We start from the raw sequence: 11,389 nt of genomic DNA on the forward strand, positions 1-11,389 counted from the left end.
AGGGGCAGTTCAAAAGATATTGTCCATAATTGAAGAAAGGGAATAATGGTGTTGGACCAAGCAATAACAATGTTGTTGTGGTTCAAGGAAATTCTGATGAAAGAGAAAATGGTGAAGTTTTCATAGTATGTATATCTAGTTCTGCTGATGCTTGGATCCTGGAACCTAGAACATGGTATCGTATGACATGTAATCATTGCTGGTTCGACTCCTTCAAAGAGTGGAATAGTACAGTCAAGATGGGTGATGATTGGGTGAGCAACATCAAGGGTAGTGGCACGGTGCAGATCAATATGCACGATGGTATGGTCAGGAAACTAGATTGTTGGTTCGTCCTGGAGCTTCGAAAGAATTTGATTTCTCTTGGCACTTTGGCAAAGGATGGATTGAAGTACTATAGAGAGGGTGACTGGTTAAGAATCTCCAAGGTTTCTCTTATAGTTATGAAGGGAAGAATGAATTCTCATGGGATTTATATTTTGGATGATTGTACGGTTGGGGGGAACGGTGACTGTATCCCAATCCTTGGATCAGTATGATAATGAAAGGAACTTATGGCATCATAAGTTGGGGCATGTAAGCGACAAGGGGTTGTTTGGTGGAGATGCAACTGGAAAAGCTAAACCTAGAGTGTGTTCACTAAGATCTATGGGGTCCCACTCCTATGAAGTCTCATAGTGGATGGAAATACTTTATAAATTTTATCGATGATTACTCAAGGAATACCTATGTGTACTTCCTTAAGACAAAGGAATAAGATGAAGTGTTTGAGCAGTTCAAGGAGTGGAAGGCAATGGTTGATAAACAGACCAGGAACCATGTCAAGTCACTCAGAACAGAAAATGGGTTGGAGTTCTGCAAGGCTTCATTTAACAACTTCTACAAAACAAAAGGTATATTGAGGCATCACACTATACGGCTAACACCGTAGCAACGCGAAGTAACAAAACAAATGAACCGAATATTGGTGGAGCATGCACCATTGCTTGTTATCTGTAAAATAGATCTCGAACAACTGAAATTAATTGTAAGACTCCTCAAGAGGTGTAGTCTGAGAAACCCTCTGAGAATTTTGGTTTACGAATGTTTGGATGCCCTGCTTACACTCGTGTGAATGATGGTGAACTGGATTCGAGGGCAATGAAGTGCATATTTCTAGGATATGCATATGGAGGGAAAGGTCATCGTATGTGGTGTAAAAAAGAAGAAAAAACTCTAAAATTCGTCATTAGCAGAGATGTGACCTTTGAATCTACTATGTGTAACCATAGAGGAGGTGGTATAAGTGTTGCAGGGAACGATTAGGATGTTGTCCAGAAGGTGGAGCTTGAAACAGAAACCCCACATAGTTTTCTGATAAATATAAGATAGTAGGGTGACATGGATCAATATAAACATGAGGAATCTGTTGATCAACCCAAAGAAGAAGTGTCTGGTGAAGATGATGCCTAGAAAGACAACTTGCTGAAGCTTCTAGAGAATGAGCTTGTGATGATCGATTTAGGAGCTAAAAACAAGATCACAAGGATGGAGATTCAGAGTGATAGAAGAGCAGGGTGGCTATATATTTCCCACTACATTGAGAAAGTCTTGTGGTCGTTCTATCGTGATCAGTCCAGATGTGTTGGTACTTCTTTGGTGGTTCGAGGCAATCACGAGAAAGCCCATTAGGAAGTGATAAAGTGGATCTTGCAACACTTGAAGAGAACGCTTGATGTTTGTCTGGTGTATGGTGCCAATGCACGACATACAAACTTGGTTAGCTTGATATACCCTGACCATGAAAGTGATCTGGAGATAAGAAGATCATTGGTGGTTGGTCTCATTCATATTCTTCTTTTAAAGGTGGAGAAACCTATCATGTTCTATCACAAGTTATGCATTCAAAAGTCTGGTGCAAAGGAGAATCCAGGAGACATGGTGACAAGGTCGTTTCCCATGGAGAAGTTCAATCTTTGCTTAAACTTAGTTGATGTTCGCAGGAGGTAGGTCCCTTTGGGGACGAATGGCAGGAGAGGAGAGGAAGTTCTTGTTCGAGGTGGAGTTCAGAGGATGCTCAAGTCAAGGTGAAGATTGTTAAATGTGACTTGAGCATTTGGAGCATTCGCATCGAGTAATGGGGTTCAATGGAGCACTTAGAATTCAATGAATCACTAGGGGTTCATGGAGCATGTGACAAAGGAATGGATCATCAGAAAAAGGATCGGATCAAGTGACAAAGGAACGAATATTCCAAAATGTGGTTTGGAGTGCATTGGAGCAACTTGGAGCACTATGGTCCAACATGTTGAGCTGAGAAGATGTTGAGCCAAGGAGATGTGGAGCCAAGACGATGTTGAGTCAACCAGATGTTGTGCCAAGAAGAATGTTGCGCCATGGAGGAGATGTTGCACCATCATGGACCATCTTGGTATATGATGCACCATCTCAATTCATTTGTTGTGCCATGTTGATTCACGTATGCCTAGAAGATGATCATGCTCAAGAAACACGCGATGTTGTGCTACCATGATGCATGTTGGGCCGTTAGTGTTCATGATGCACCACCTATACATCATAATGCTCCATTATGGTTCAAGGTGGTCCATCATGTACGTTGTTGATACACATGTATTGTATGATATGGAAGAATGTTCCAGAAGATGTTGCATGGTGGAATATGATTGGTTGACGTCATTCATGGGCCTATGACCAATGGGTTTGACCCATTATGGTTTTAGGTCTGATCCCTCAGGTATAAATAAGGATGTTTGCTAAGTCATTTTGTGTCTTTTGTATCATTAGTGAGTAGGACGAATCGTTGTTGAATTATACTTACAACCACTGTTTGAGAGCTCTGAAATAAAGAATACTCTTTTTTTGCCCGTGGACGTAGGTCACATTGACCGAACCACATAATATTGTCTTCGGTGCTTACAGTTTTGTTTATTATCTGTTTTACTTCCTAACATAAACTAAAATAGATAAAACTTAGGAGATTGAAAAAGAATAAATAAAAGATAGATTAGTCATTTTAAGTTTGATAGACTCGTAAATATGCAACGAAAACTTCTCAAAAAAAACCATATCTCCAATTTTGAAAAGGTTTGTACCGTAATAGCAGAAAATGACAAAACCCGAAGGGACTTTTTTGCAATTTCACTTTAAATTTAATGCTAGGGTTCGACTCTTACGAACAAACAACAGTTGGGCTGAATTATATGGACTTCCTGTTATGGGCTTTTCTTAAATATCAATAATCAAATAATTAATATGAAATATGAAATTACTAATATATGACGCTTTTTAGAAAGAAAACACATCAAGAATACCAAATTGTGTTGTTAGCACAAAAAACCGTGTTAGGATATAACATAATATATAATAATTTATTTTTTTGATAAACAACATAACCATTATGGAACGAAGAGGATAAAACTTTAACCTATTTTTATAATTATATTCATCTCGGTTGTTAAAGTCATCGTAATAAGATAGATAATGTGGGGGAATAATTCACACTCATATCTTGATTGTCAAATTAAATTTATGTTCATCATGGTGATTAATCTAGCTAGTATATTAATAGAAAATCTGTCTGTTATGTACATAAAAAACACGAAGTCAATAAACTTTTTCACCAAAAGTTAATTCATGAACTGAAGTTATGAAATTAATTAGATAACTAAGACACATATGTACATGGTTTCTATAACTATTTTATAATGAACTGGTTATTAATTTCTACCTATATATAACAAATACTAATATTAATTATACAAAATAAAATGTATTTATAGATGGATCCTTTTTGTCTCCAAATAATCGTTGCCTAAAATCAGAAACCATTAATGGAAGTCCTTCTCGAAGAGATACATATGGCATCCATCCAAGAAGCTCTTTTGCCCTTGAAATGTCCGGTTTCCTTTTATGAGGATCATCCTCTATGTTTGGCTTGAATTCTATCTTTGCATTTAGATCAATTGGTTCTTGCACCACCTTCAACATTTATAAATCATTATTATTAACCTAATTAAATCATATTTAATTTTCAAAGTAAGAAATGTTTTTATTTTTACCTTAGCAAGTTCAAGCATGGTGAATTCGAAAGGGTTGCCGAAATTAAAAGGTCCCACATGCTCCCCTTCCATTAGTCTCATTAAGCCTTCGACCTATTCATCCATCATATTAATATATATACACCAATGTCAATATATAATAGGGAAAATGACTCTTGAGGGTAATTAACTTTTGTGTTTGTACTCATTTGGTCCATTTCCTTTTTTTGTATTCAATATACCATTGAACTTGTTGTTTGTGTTCACCATAACCCTTTTGACCGGCTTTTGACCTGTGATAGCCGATCAAAGGGTTATGGTGAACATAAACAACAAGTTCGATGGTATATTGAGTACAAAAAAAAGGAAAGGGACCAAATGAGAACAAACTCAACAGTTGGTTACCCTCCTGAGTCATTTTCCCCGAAAAGTTAAATGAAATTAAAGTTGCAAAATTATCAAAGACTACAGCCTTCTTTGGCTATAACGTATATGAAGAGCGTTTCAGAGGGGTAACTTCGTTAAAACATGGTCTATGCTATGCTTACTGTGGTCAGCTGTCAACACCTCTCTTCAAAATGATATGATGGTGTATGAGAGGTATATTTATCAGCATAAACGTTTACTTCAAGGTATATTATGGTGATGTGTCTACAAAAGCAGCATGACATTATACATATTGATGTTGTATCTTATCCCATGAATTCAATCTTAAAGCTAAGTAAACTCAAAAATCACAGCACTTGTGATTCCACTCGTTTGTAGACTTGTCTAGAATCCATGATACGATAAATCATTCGATTGGAAATGTAAATGTAGTCAGGAAATGCACCTGTATAGTCAAGATTCCCCTAAAAAATATTCAAGTGCATTACAAAGTTGTACATGTATGAATAGTGTTCTTTCGTGGGTTATGTTTTAAAGAGAAGCAAGAATGAATCTCATAAAGTCATTAATATCAGTAGGAGATGACGTGGAATTTGCTGTAAATGAGTAAAGGGAAAATGACTTAGGAGGGTAACCAACTGTTGAGTTTGTTCTCATTTGGCCCCTTTCCTTTTTTTGTACTCAATATACCATCGAACTTGTTGTTTGTGTTCACCATAACCCTTTGACCGGCTATCACAGGTCAAAAGTCGGTCAAAAGGGGTATGGTGAACATAAACAACAAGTTCGATGGTATATTGAATACAAAAAAAAAGGAAAGGGACCAAATGAGTACAAATGCAAAGTTAATTACCCTCAAGAGTCATTTTCCCTATATAGTATATTGTTTCTTTTTTACTTAATGAACTTAACATATATATATATATATATATATATATATATATATATATATATATATATATCTGTCAGTCTTACCAAGTCGGAAACATATTGGAAACTTCTAGTTTGCTTCCCGTCCCCATAAACCGTCATTGAATAATAATAACAAACAAAAATTATATATTTTTTGGATCCACACTTACAATTACTACATTTCTGTGTTTAGTCGTATTAAAAGTTGACAATGCACATGATGCATTATAGGGACCCATATTCATTATTCAAACTTTCCCATCCTAACATGTGTCATTCAAATTTTGTCATTTGGTTCAATATAGGAAAAGTTAGGGTTATTGTCACTATAGTCCAACGATATTTAGTATATTGGTTTAAAAGGTCCCTCATGATTTTTTTTTCCTTTTAAGGGGTTGTACTTGTGTTTTACAGTTTTAAAAGGTCATTATAAAAAATATAAAGGGGTCACCCGGTGAACCCCTTCCTAATCACCTAAATTAAATCAAGGTCTTGCATTCCCTCCTTCTCACCCATTTCTTTGACTTTGATTTGCTTCCATAAACATAATACTGAAAAACTGCTTGAGCTTCAGTGCTTCACTGGAAAACTGCAAACCAGAAAACATATGTTGTGTTCCTTTTAGTCTCCTGTACCTACCTCATCATCTTCTTTGCTTCTTGCTCTCAACTTCATTCTCGCTTCACAAATCCTCACACAAGATTACGAATAAGTTATATTAGATAGGCTCGCTCGTGGATGAATCAGATATTTGCAACGGAACCATGAATCTATTCCGGAAAACCAACTGAAAAAGAACCTTGCAGAAGACCCAAACCTTCCAACCGACTTCCGATTGGATCCTAAAACCAACTGAAGTTAATTAAATCAATGTTATAAGTGAATTCATTAAATCAATTCAAAGAAACCAGTTAAAAATCACGAAATCAATTGTAAATGTAAAAACAATTATATCAAAGAAATCAATTTGAAGTCAATTATGTAAATCCGACTCTGTGAAATCAATTAAGTCTATATATAAGTAATCGACATAATAAACCTTCCCATTTTTTCGGTACGTATGTGACGAACCTCCAATTTTATGAAATCGACAAATGATTTCAACCCAGAATATTCCAAATCGACAAAAATTTGATGAAATCAACAACAGTTTGATGAAATCAGTAGCAATTTTATGAAATCAACAATCCGAAGTTGCAAAATCGGTGAAATCGGCATTCTAAAATCTTGTTCCCAAACCGATAAAACGTGAGCCACTACTCGATAGGTACAAAATTGAAGACGTTAAATCTTACAATCTAGATCGTGTTCCTCATGCATACCATACAAAAATGTACCACAAATCGATACGAGGGAGCAGATTGTGGCATGTTGTGCGATCCCTGCGATTATGGAGGGGAAGTTCGGTGAGTCTAATGACCACCAATCAATCATTATAGACAGAGAATCATCATCGACTGTAAACCCAACCAGGACTTCGGAGGAGTAGGTTTCTGGTTAAACGAAAAAGACGGAGGAATGGAAAATACGGAAGTCGATGGTGGATGGAGTTGATCAAATGCAGGAGGTTGTGATCGAATACAAAAGAAAAGGGGATGGCTTTGTGCGATTTTGAGCAGATAAAAGAAGAAAGGGGTAAGAATAGGGTATTTGCGACCAATTTTTAACAAGAAGCAGTGTTTGAGATCGATTGTAAAGGTGGAGATAACGAAGAAACCTGCAATCGTGAGAACCCGTAGCTAGAAATCGATTCATTAGAGAAGAAGAAGGTTTGTCGAAACAGGTAAAACATACAGTAATAAAAAGCCAAATTAGCTTCTTGTAACCGGTAAAACCGGCTTAAAATATGGCCTATCCCTTTATTAGCAGGTAAAACATAAGTAGGTACCCGCAAAAAGCAAAAAAAAGTCACAAGGGACCTTTTAAACTAATATACTAAACATCGTTGGGCTACAGTGACAATAACCCGAAAAGTTACAGTTTGCAACTCCTAAATGTACTAGCTACAAATAGTATTTTTTTTACCAACATTTAAAATCACTATCACTAAAAACACTTATATATATATATATATATATATATATATATATATATATATATATATATATATATGTTATTAAATATTTTTCAAAGAAAAAAAGGAAATAGCTAGTTTACTGGCCTATAGGATTGACATTTGCCCCAATAAGTCTCAACTTGTGGGTGTTCAAGAGGATAACCATAGACTTCACTTGTGCTTGTTAGCAAGAAACGTGCATTGATCCGCTTTGCAAGTCCAAGCATATTTAAAGTTCCCATAACATTTGTCTTGTGATCATCATTATTTTTGTTAAGCTTATCAAATTCAACAAGAAAAGATAACATACACAAGATTCATGAAATACGTACTACTCAAAGATCTTATCTTAATTCGTGTAAGAATGTAAGGATATGATGTTTTTGACAGGGTTGTATGTGTAGTGAACAGGGGAAGCAGGGCAAGCCAAATGGTAGATTTGATCAACTTCCAATAAGAGGGGTTCTACAACATCATGGTGAATGAGATCAAATCTAGGGTTTTAAGATGATGAAACAAGTTGTCTTTTCTTCCTGTGAAGAAGTTATCAACTACGATTACACTATCACCTTGTGCCATCAGTCGATCCACTAGATGGCTTCCTACAAATCCAGCCCCACCTGTAACCAGAACTCTCTGGCTTTTTTCCTTTAACCCCAAAGGGATTTTACCTCCTTCAAACAAAAACATTAATCGATGAGCTAATCAACAAGTTTTATAAGCATAATCGGTGAGATATCATATCAATTTTAAGACGAGTATGAGAAAAATAGTTGAAGAATCAGTAAACCTAGAATAGAATGTAGAAGAAGTGGGGTTTTAATGTACCAATATTAACGTGATACGAGCCTTTGGCATGAACCTCGAAAGTGATACGACGGGGTATGGGAGTGGAATCGGAGATCTGTTCACCAACTTTAAGCGAGGGAGATGTGGGCATAACGTCGACGTTGAACAACAGAGCAGAAATGGCGATTCCGATCACCAGATACAGGATCCTATTGAAATTAGTAATAAAAGTCAATCTCATATTTTTTGTGTTAGGGATAATGACTTGAAAGGGTAAGATACTTTTAACTTTGATCACATTTGGTCACTGAACTTTATTTCGTGCTTTATTAACCATTTAACTTGTTGAATTGTACTAATGTTCCCCTTATGACCGATTTAGCCGGTTTTAAAGGATTTATCGATCCTACATGTACTTTTTATCTTACATGGCGAAAGAGGTGGCATGTAGGCCCCGATTTGTCATCTCCTTCTCGTCAAACCTCACCCCGAAGTCTCATTTGGTCCATAAACTCGACCAGGGCACAAAATTCTACATCGATCATTCGTCTCCTTCAATCGTTATGTAGAATGGCATCATCTCCAATCCTACTGATCAGAACTTCATTGTAGTGGATTTCCATTACAATGGTCAGTTTGCACCCAATCCCTTAGTTTACTTTGATCCCGACAGAGCATCAGTGCAAGATATTGACTTCAGTGCGTTTGGGTATGAGCAATTCATGGAATTCCTTCACAAGCTCACCAAATCGAGAAGCAAATACATCTATATCGGCCTTCCATAAGAGTCTTTATGTCTTGGAATTCATACACTGGTGAAAGAGGGTGATAACAAGGAATTTTTGGATTTGGCGTATGCTAATGACAAGAGAATGAATGTATATGTGGATCACCATAATGAACCTATCTTCAACTGGTTTGAAGCTGAGGAAAGTGAAAGTGAAAATGAAGACTTAGATGAAGATGAGGATTCAGTTATTCAAGATTCATATTCTATTGATCATGAAGAACATGATGCTACCTACCCATTTCCAGCAAACAAAACTGCACATGATAGATTTTTAAACATCCTTTGTGAACCTACAGAGAGTAAAGATCAAGATGATGAATACGTGCCACCTCAGTACCCTGTGTATGTTGAGAGACAACCATGGGATCAGATGAAACCAATTATAGGTATGCAATTTTCTAACCCTGCTGAGCTTAAACATATGTTAAGCAATTATGCAGTTGCTAATGGGTATGATCTATGGTTTGAAAAAAATGACTATGATAGATTGTTAGTGAAATGTTGCAAAAAGAATAAGTCACCATCTTGCCATTTCAGACTATAGGCCTCCTGGATGAGTAAAGAAAAGACTTTTCAGATCAAATATCTAGTGAATGAACATAATTGTTGTAGGTTGTTTAAGTTTGGTTCAATAGTAACTAATAGATGGATAGGGAAACATTTAATGAGTCAAATTATAGAAAACCCAAAATTGAGTGCAAGTAAGATGAAAGCTAAAGTGTCAACAACATTCAACATAAATGTGAGTGTGGGGCAATGCAGAAATGAAAAGAAATTTGCATTACAAGAGATTGAAGGAAGTCTAATTGAACATTATGGGAGATTGTGGTCATACGGTGAGGAAATTATCAGGTCAAATCCTAGGTCTACTGTGAGGTTGGATGTAGACATCATGCTAGATTCCACAACTTTGTTTTCCAAGTTTTATGTGTTTTCAAAGTTCTAAGGGATGGTTAGTTAGAAGGGTGCAGGCCTGTAATTGGGCTTGATGGTTGCTTTTTAAAGGGTATAGTTAGAGGAGAAGTTCTTTCAGCTGTTGGGAGAGATGCAAACAACCACCTCTACCCTTTAGCATGGGATGTGGTATGTGTTGAGAATAAACAAACATGGAAGTGGTTCATAGATTTGTTTATCGATGACATTAATGGTGGTCTTGGTGCAGGCATTACCCTTCTTTCTGATGGACACAAGGTTAGTACTAGGTCCTTTTTATGCTTCATTTTTATGCTTTTTCACTCATAATGATGTTGTGATTTCTAGGGGGTTATTACAAGCAGTTAAGGAAAGATGTCCAGGAGCTGAACATAGGCAATGTGCTAGACACATTGTGGCCAATTTTAGTAAAAGGTGTACTGGTCAAGAATACATGAAGTTATTTTTGGAGGGCTGTAAGGGCTAGTACTGTGGAGAAGTTTAGAGGTGTAATGGAGAAGATCAAATCTATTGATACTTATGCTTATAATTACCTTATAGACAGAGATCCTACTACTTGGTCTAAGGCATTCTTTCAAGAAGGAAGAGATTGTGATGCAGTGGAGAATGGGGTCAGTGAGAGTTTCAATTCTGCTATTAGGCATGCTAGAAGGAGACCTATAATCACTATGCTGGAGGAGATTAGGTTATTTGTGATGGAAAGGATATTCACTCAAAGAGTTGAAGGAATGGAATGGGATTTGCTTATATGTCCAACTATTAGGAAGCGTATAGAAGATTTGAAGGTTAAACAGAGGTAAGTTTTTTTAGTATAATACGCTTATGTTAATTACGAGGATGTGTTATTGATTTATATTTTTTTTCCTCTAAATAGAATGTGGGGAGTTACTCCTTGTGGTTATCAACATTATGAGGTTAGATTCACTGATGTTGCATATGGAGTGGATCTAATTGCAAAGATGTGTTCCTGTAGAATATGGCAACTTACAGGGATACCATGCTTACATGGAGTGGCATCAATCCCTTACTTAAATCATGATGCAGAGACATATCTGTCCCAATCATACACTATTGAGGCTTACCTAAAATGCTAAAAATATAGCATTAATCCTCTCAATAGTAGTGATATGTGGCCAGATGTTCCATACCACAAGCCTTTGCCTCCTAAAAGAAGAAGATTACCTGGTAGGCCATCAGTGAAAAGGAAGAGGGATGCAATTGAAAGAGAGTTGACTGGACCAAGTAGACAAACTGTCACAAGAAGGGGAAGCCTAATAAAGTGTGGTATTTGTAAGGAACCAGGTCACAACAAGAAAAAGTGTCCATCTACCCAACAAAACAATACATCAGGTTAATATTTTTAAAAACATTACATCATTTGAACAAAGAATTGACATTTTAATTTTTGTTTGCAGTACCAAGTTCATCCAGGGGTAGTGGAGCAGGCCCAAGTTTATCCAGGGGTAATGAAGGACCACCACCTAT

General features: G+C 36.5%; 2 protein-coding genes across 2 annotated transcripts; one reads left to right on the forward strand and one right to left on the reverse strand.

The window, feature by feature from the left end:
- Nucleotides 1–3,733: 3,733 nt before the first annotated feature.
- On the reverse strand, nucleotides 3,734–7,054 carry LOC145057249 (UDP-glucuronic acid decarboxylase 4-like). The gene is made up of 3 exons (XM_079005029.1): nucleotides 5,400–7,054; nucleotides 4,059–4,151; nucleotides 3,734–3,978 (listed from the first exon to the last, which is right to left on the reverse strand). Exons 1-3 carry the CDS (start codon nucleotides 5,454–5,456, stop codon nucleotides 3,754–3,756), a joined length of 375 nt encoding a protein of 124 aa, XP_078861155.1. The 5' UTR covers nucleotides 5,457–7,054; the 3' UTR covers nucleotides 3,734–3,753.
- Nucleotides 7,055–9,053: 1,999 nt separating this feature from the next.
- Nucleotides 9,054–10,998, forward strand: LOC145060352 (uncharacterized). Its single transcript, XM_079008037.1, has 7 exons — nucleotides 9,054–9,433; nucleotides 9,584–9,854; nucleotides 9,977–10,054; nucleotides 10,134–10,162; nucleotides 10,232–10,359; nucleotides 10,445–10,700; nucleotides 10,779–10,998. Exons 1-7 carry the CDS (start codon nucleotides 9,054–9,056, stop codon nucleotides 10,996–10,998), a joined length of 1,362 nt encoding a protein of 453 aa, XP_078864163.1.
- Nucleotides 10,999–11,389: the final 391 nt, after the last annotated feature.

This window comes from Lactuca serriola, chromosome 6, assembly GCF_051521515.1.
Source record: "Lactuca serriola cultivar US96UC23 chromosome 6, Lser_US96UC23_V15, whole genome shotgun sequence".
Classification (NCBI taxonomy): Eukaryota; Viridiplantae; Streptophyta; class Magnoliopsida; order Asterales; family Asteraceae; genus Lactuca; species Lactuca serriola.

Bases quoted from the DNA above. Each gene is read 5' to 3' on its own strand.
- LOC145060352 (XM_079008037.1), top strand. From the start codon at position 9,054: ATGAATGTATATGTGGATCACCATAATGAACCTATCTTCAACTGGTTT. The intron at 9,855-9,976 runs GTAGACATCATG...TGCTTTTTAAAG, and splicing joins GGTCTACTGTGAGGTTGGAT to GGTATAGTTAGAGGAGAAGT. The intron at 10,360-10,444 runs GTAAGGGCTAGT...ATTACCTTATAG, and splicing joins GAAGTTATTTTTGGAGGGCT to ACAGAGATCCTACTACTTGG.
- LOC145057249 (XM_079005029.1), bottom strand. From the start codon at position 5,456: ATGACGGTTTATGGGGACGGGAAGCAAACTAGAAGTTTCCAATATGTT. The intron at 4,152-5,399 runs GTAAGACTGACA...ATGGATGAATAG, and splicing joins TCCAATATGTTTCCGACTTG to GTCGAAGGCTTAATGAGACT. The intron at 3,979-4,058 runs GTAAAAATAAAA...TAAATGTTGAAG, and splicing joins CCATGCTTGAACTTGCTAAG to GTGGTGCAAGAACCAATTGA.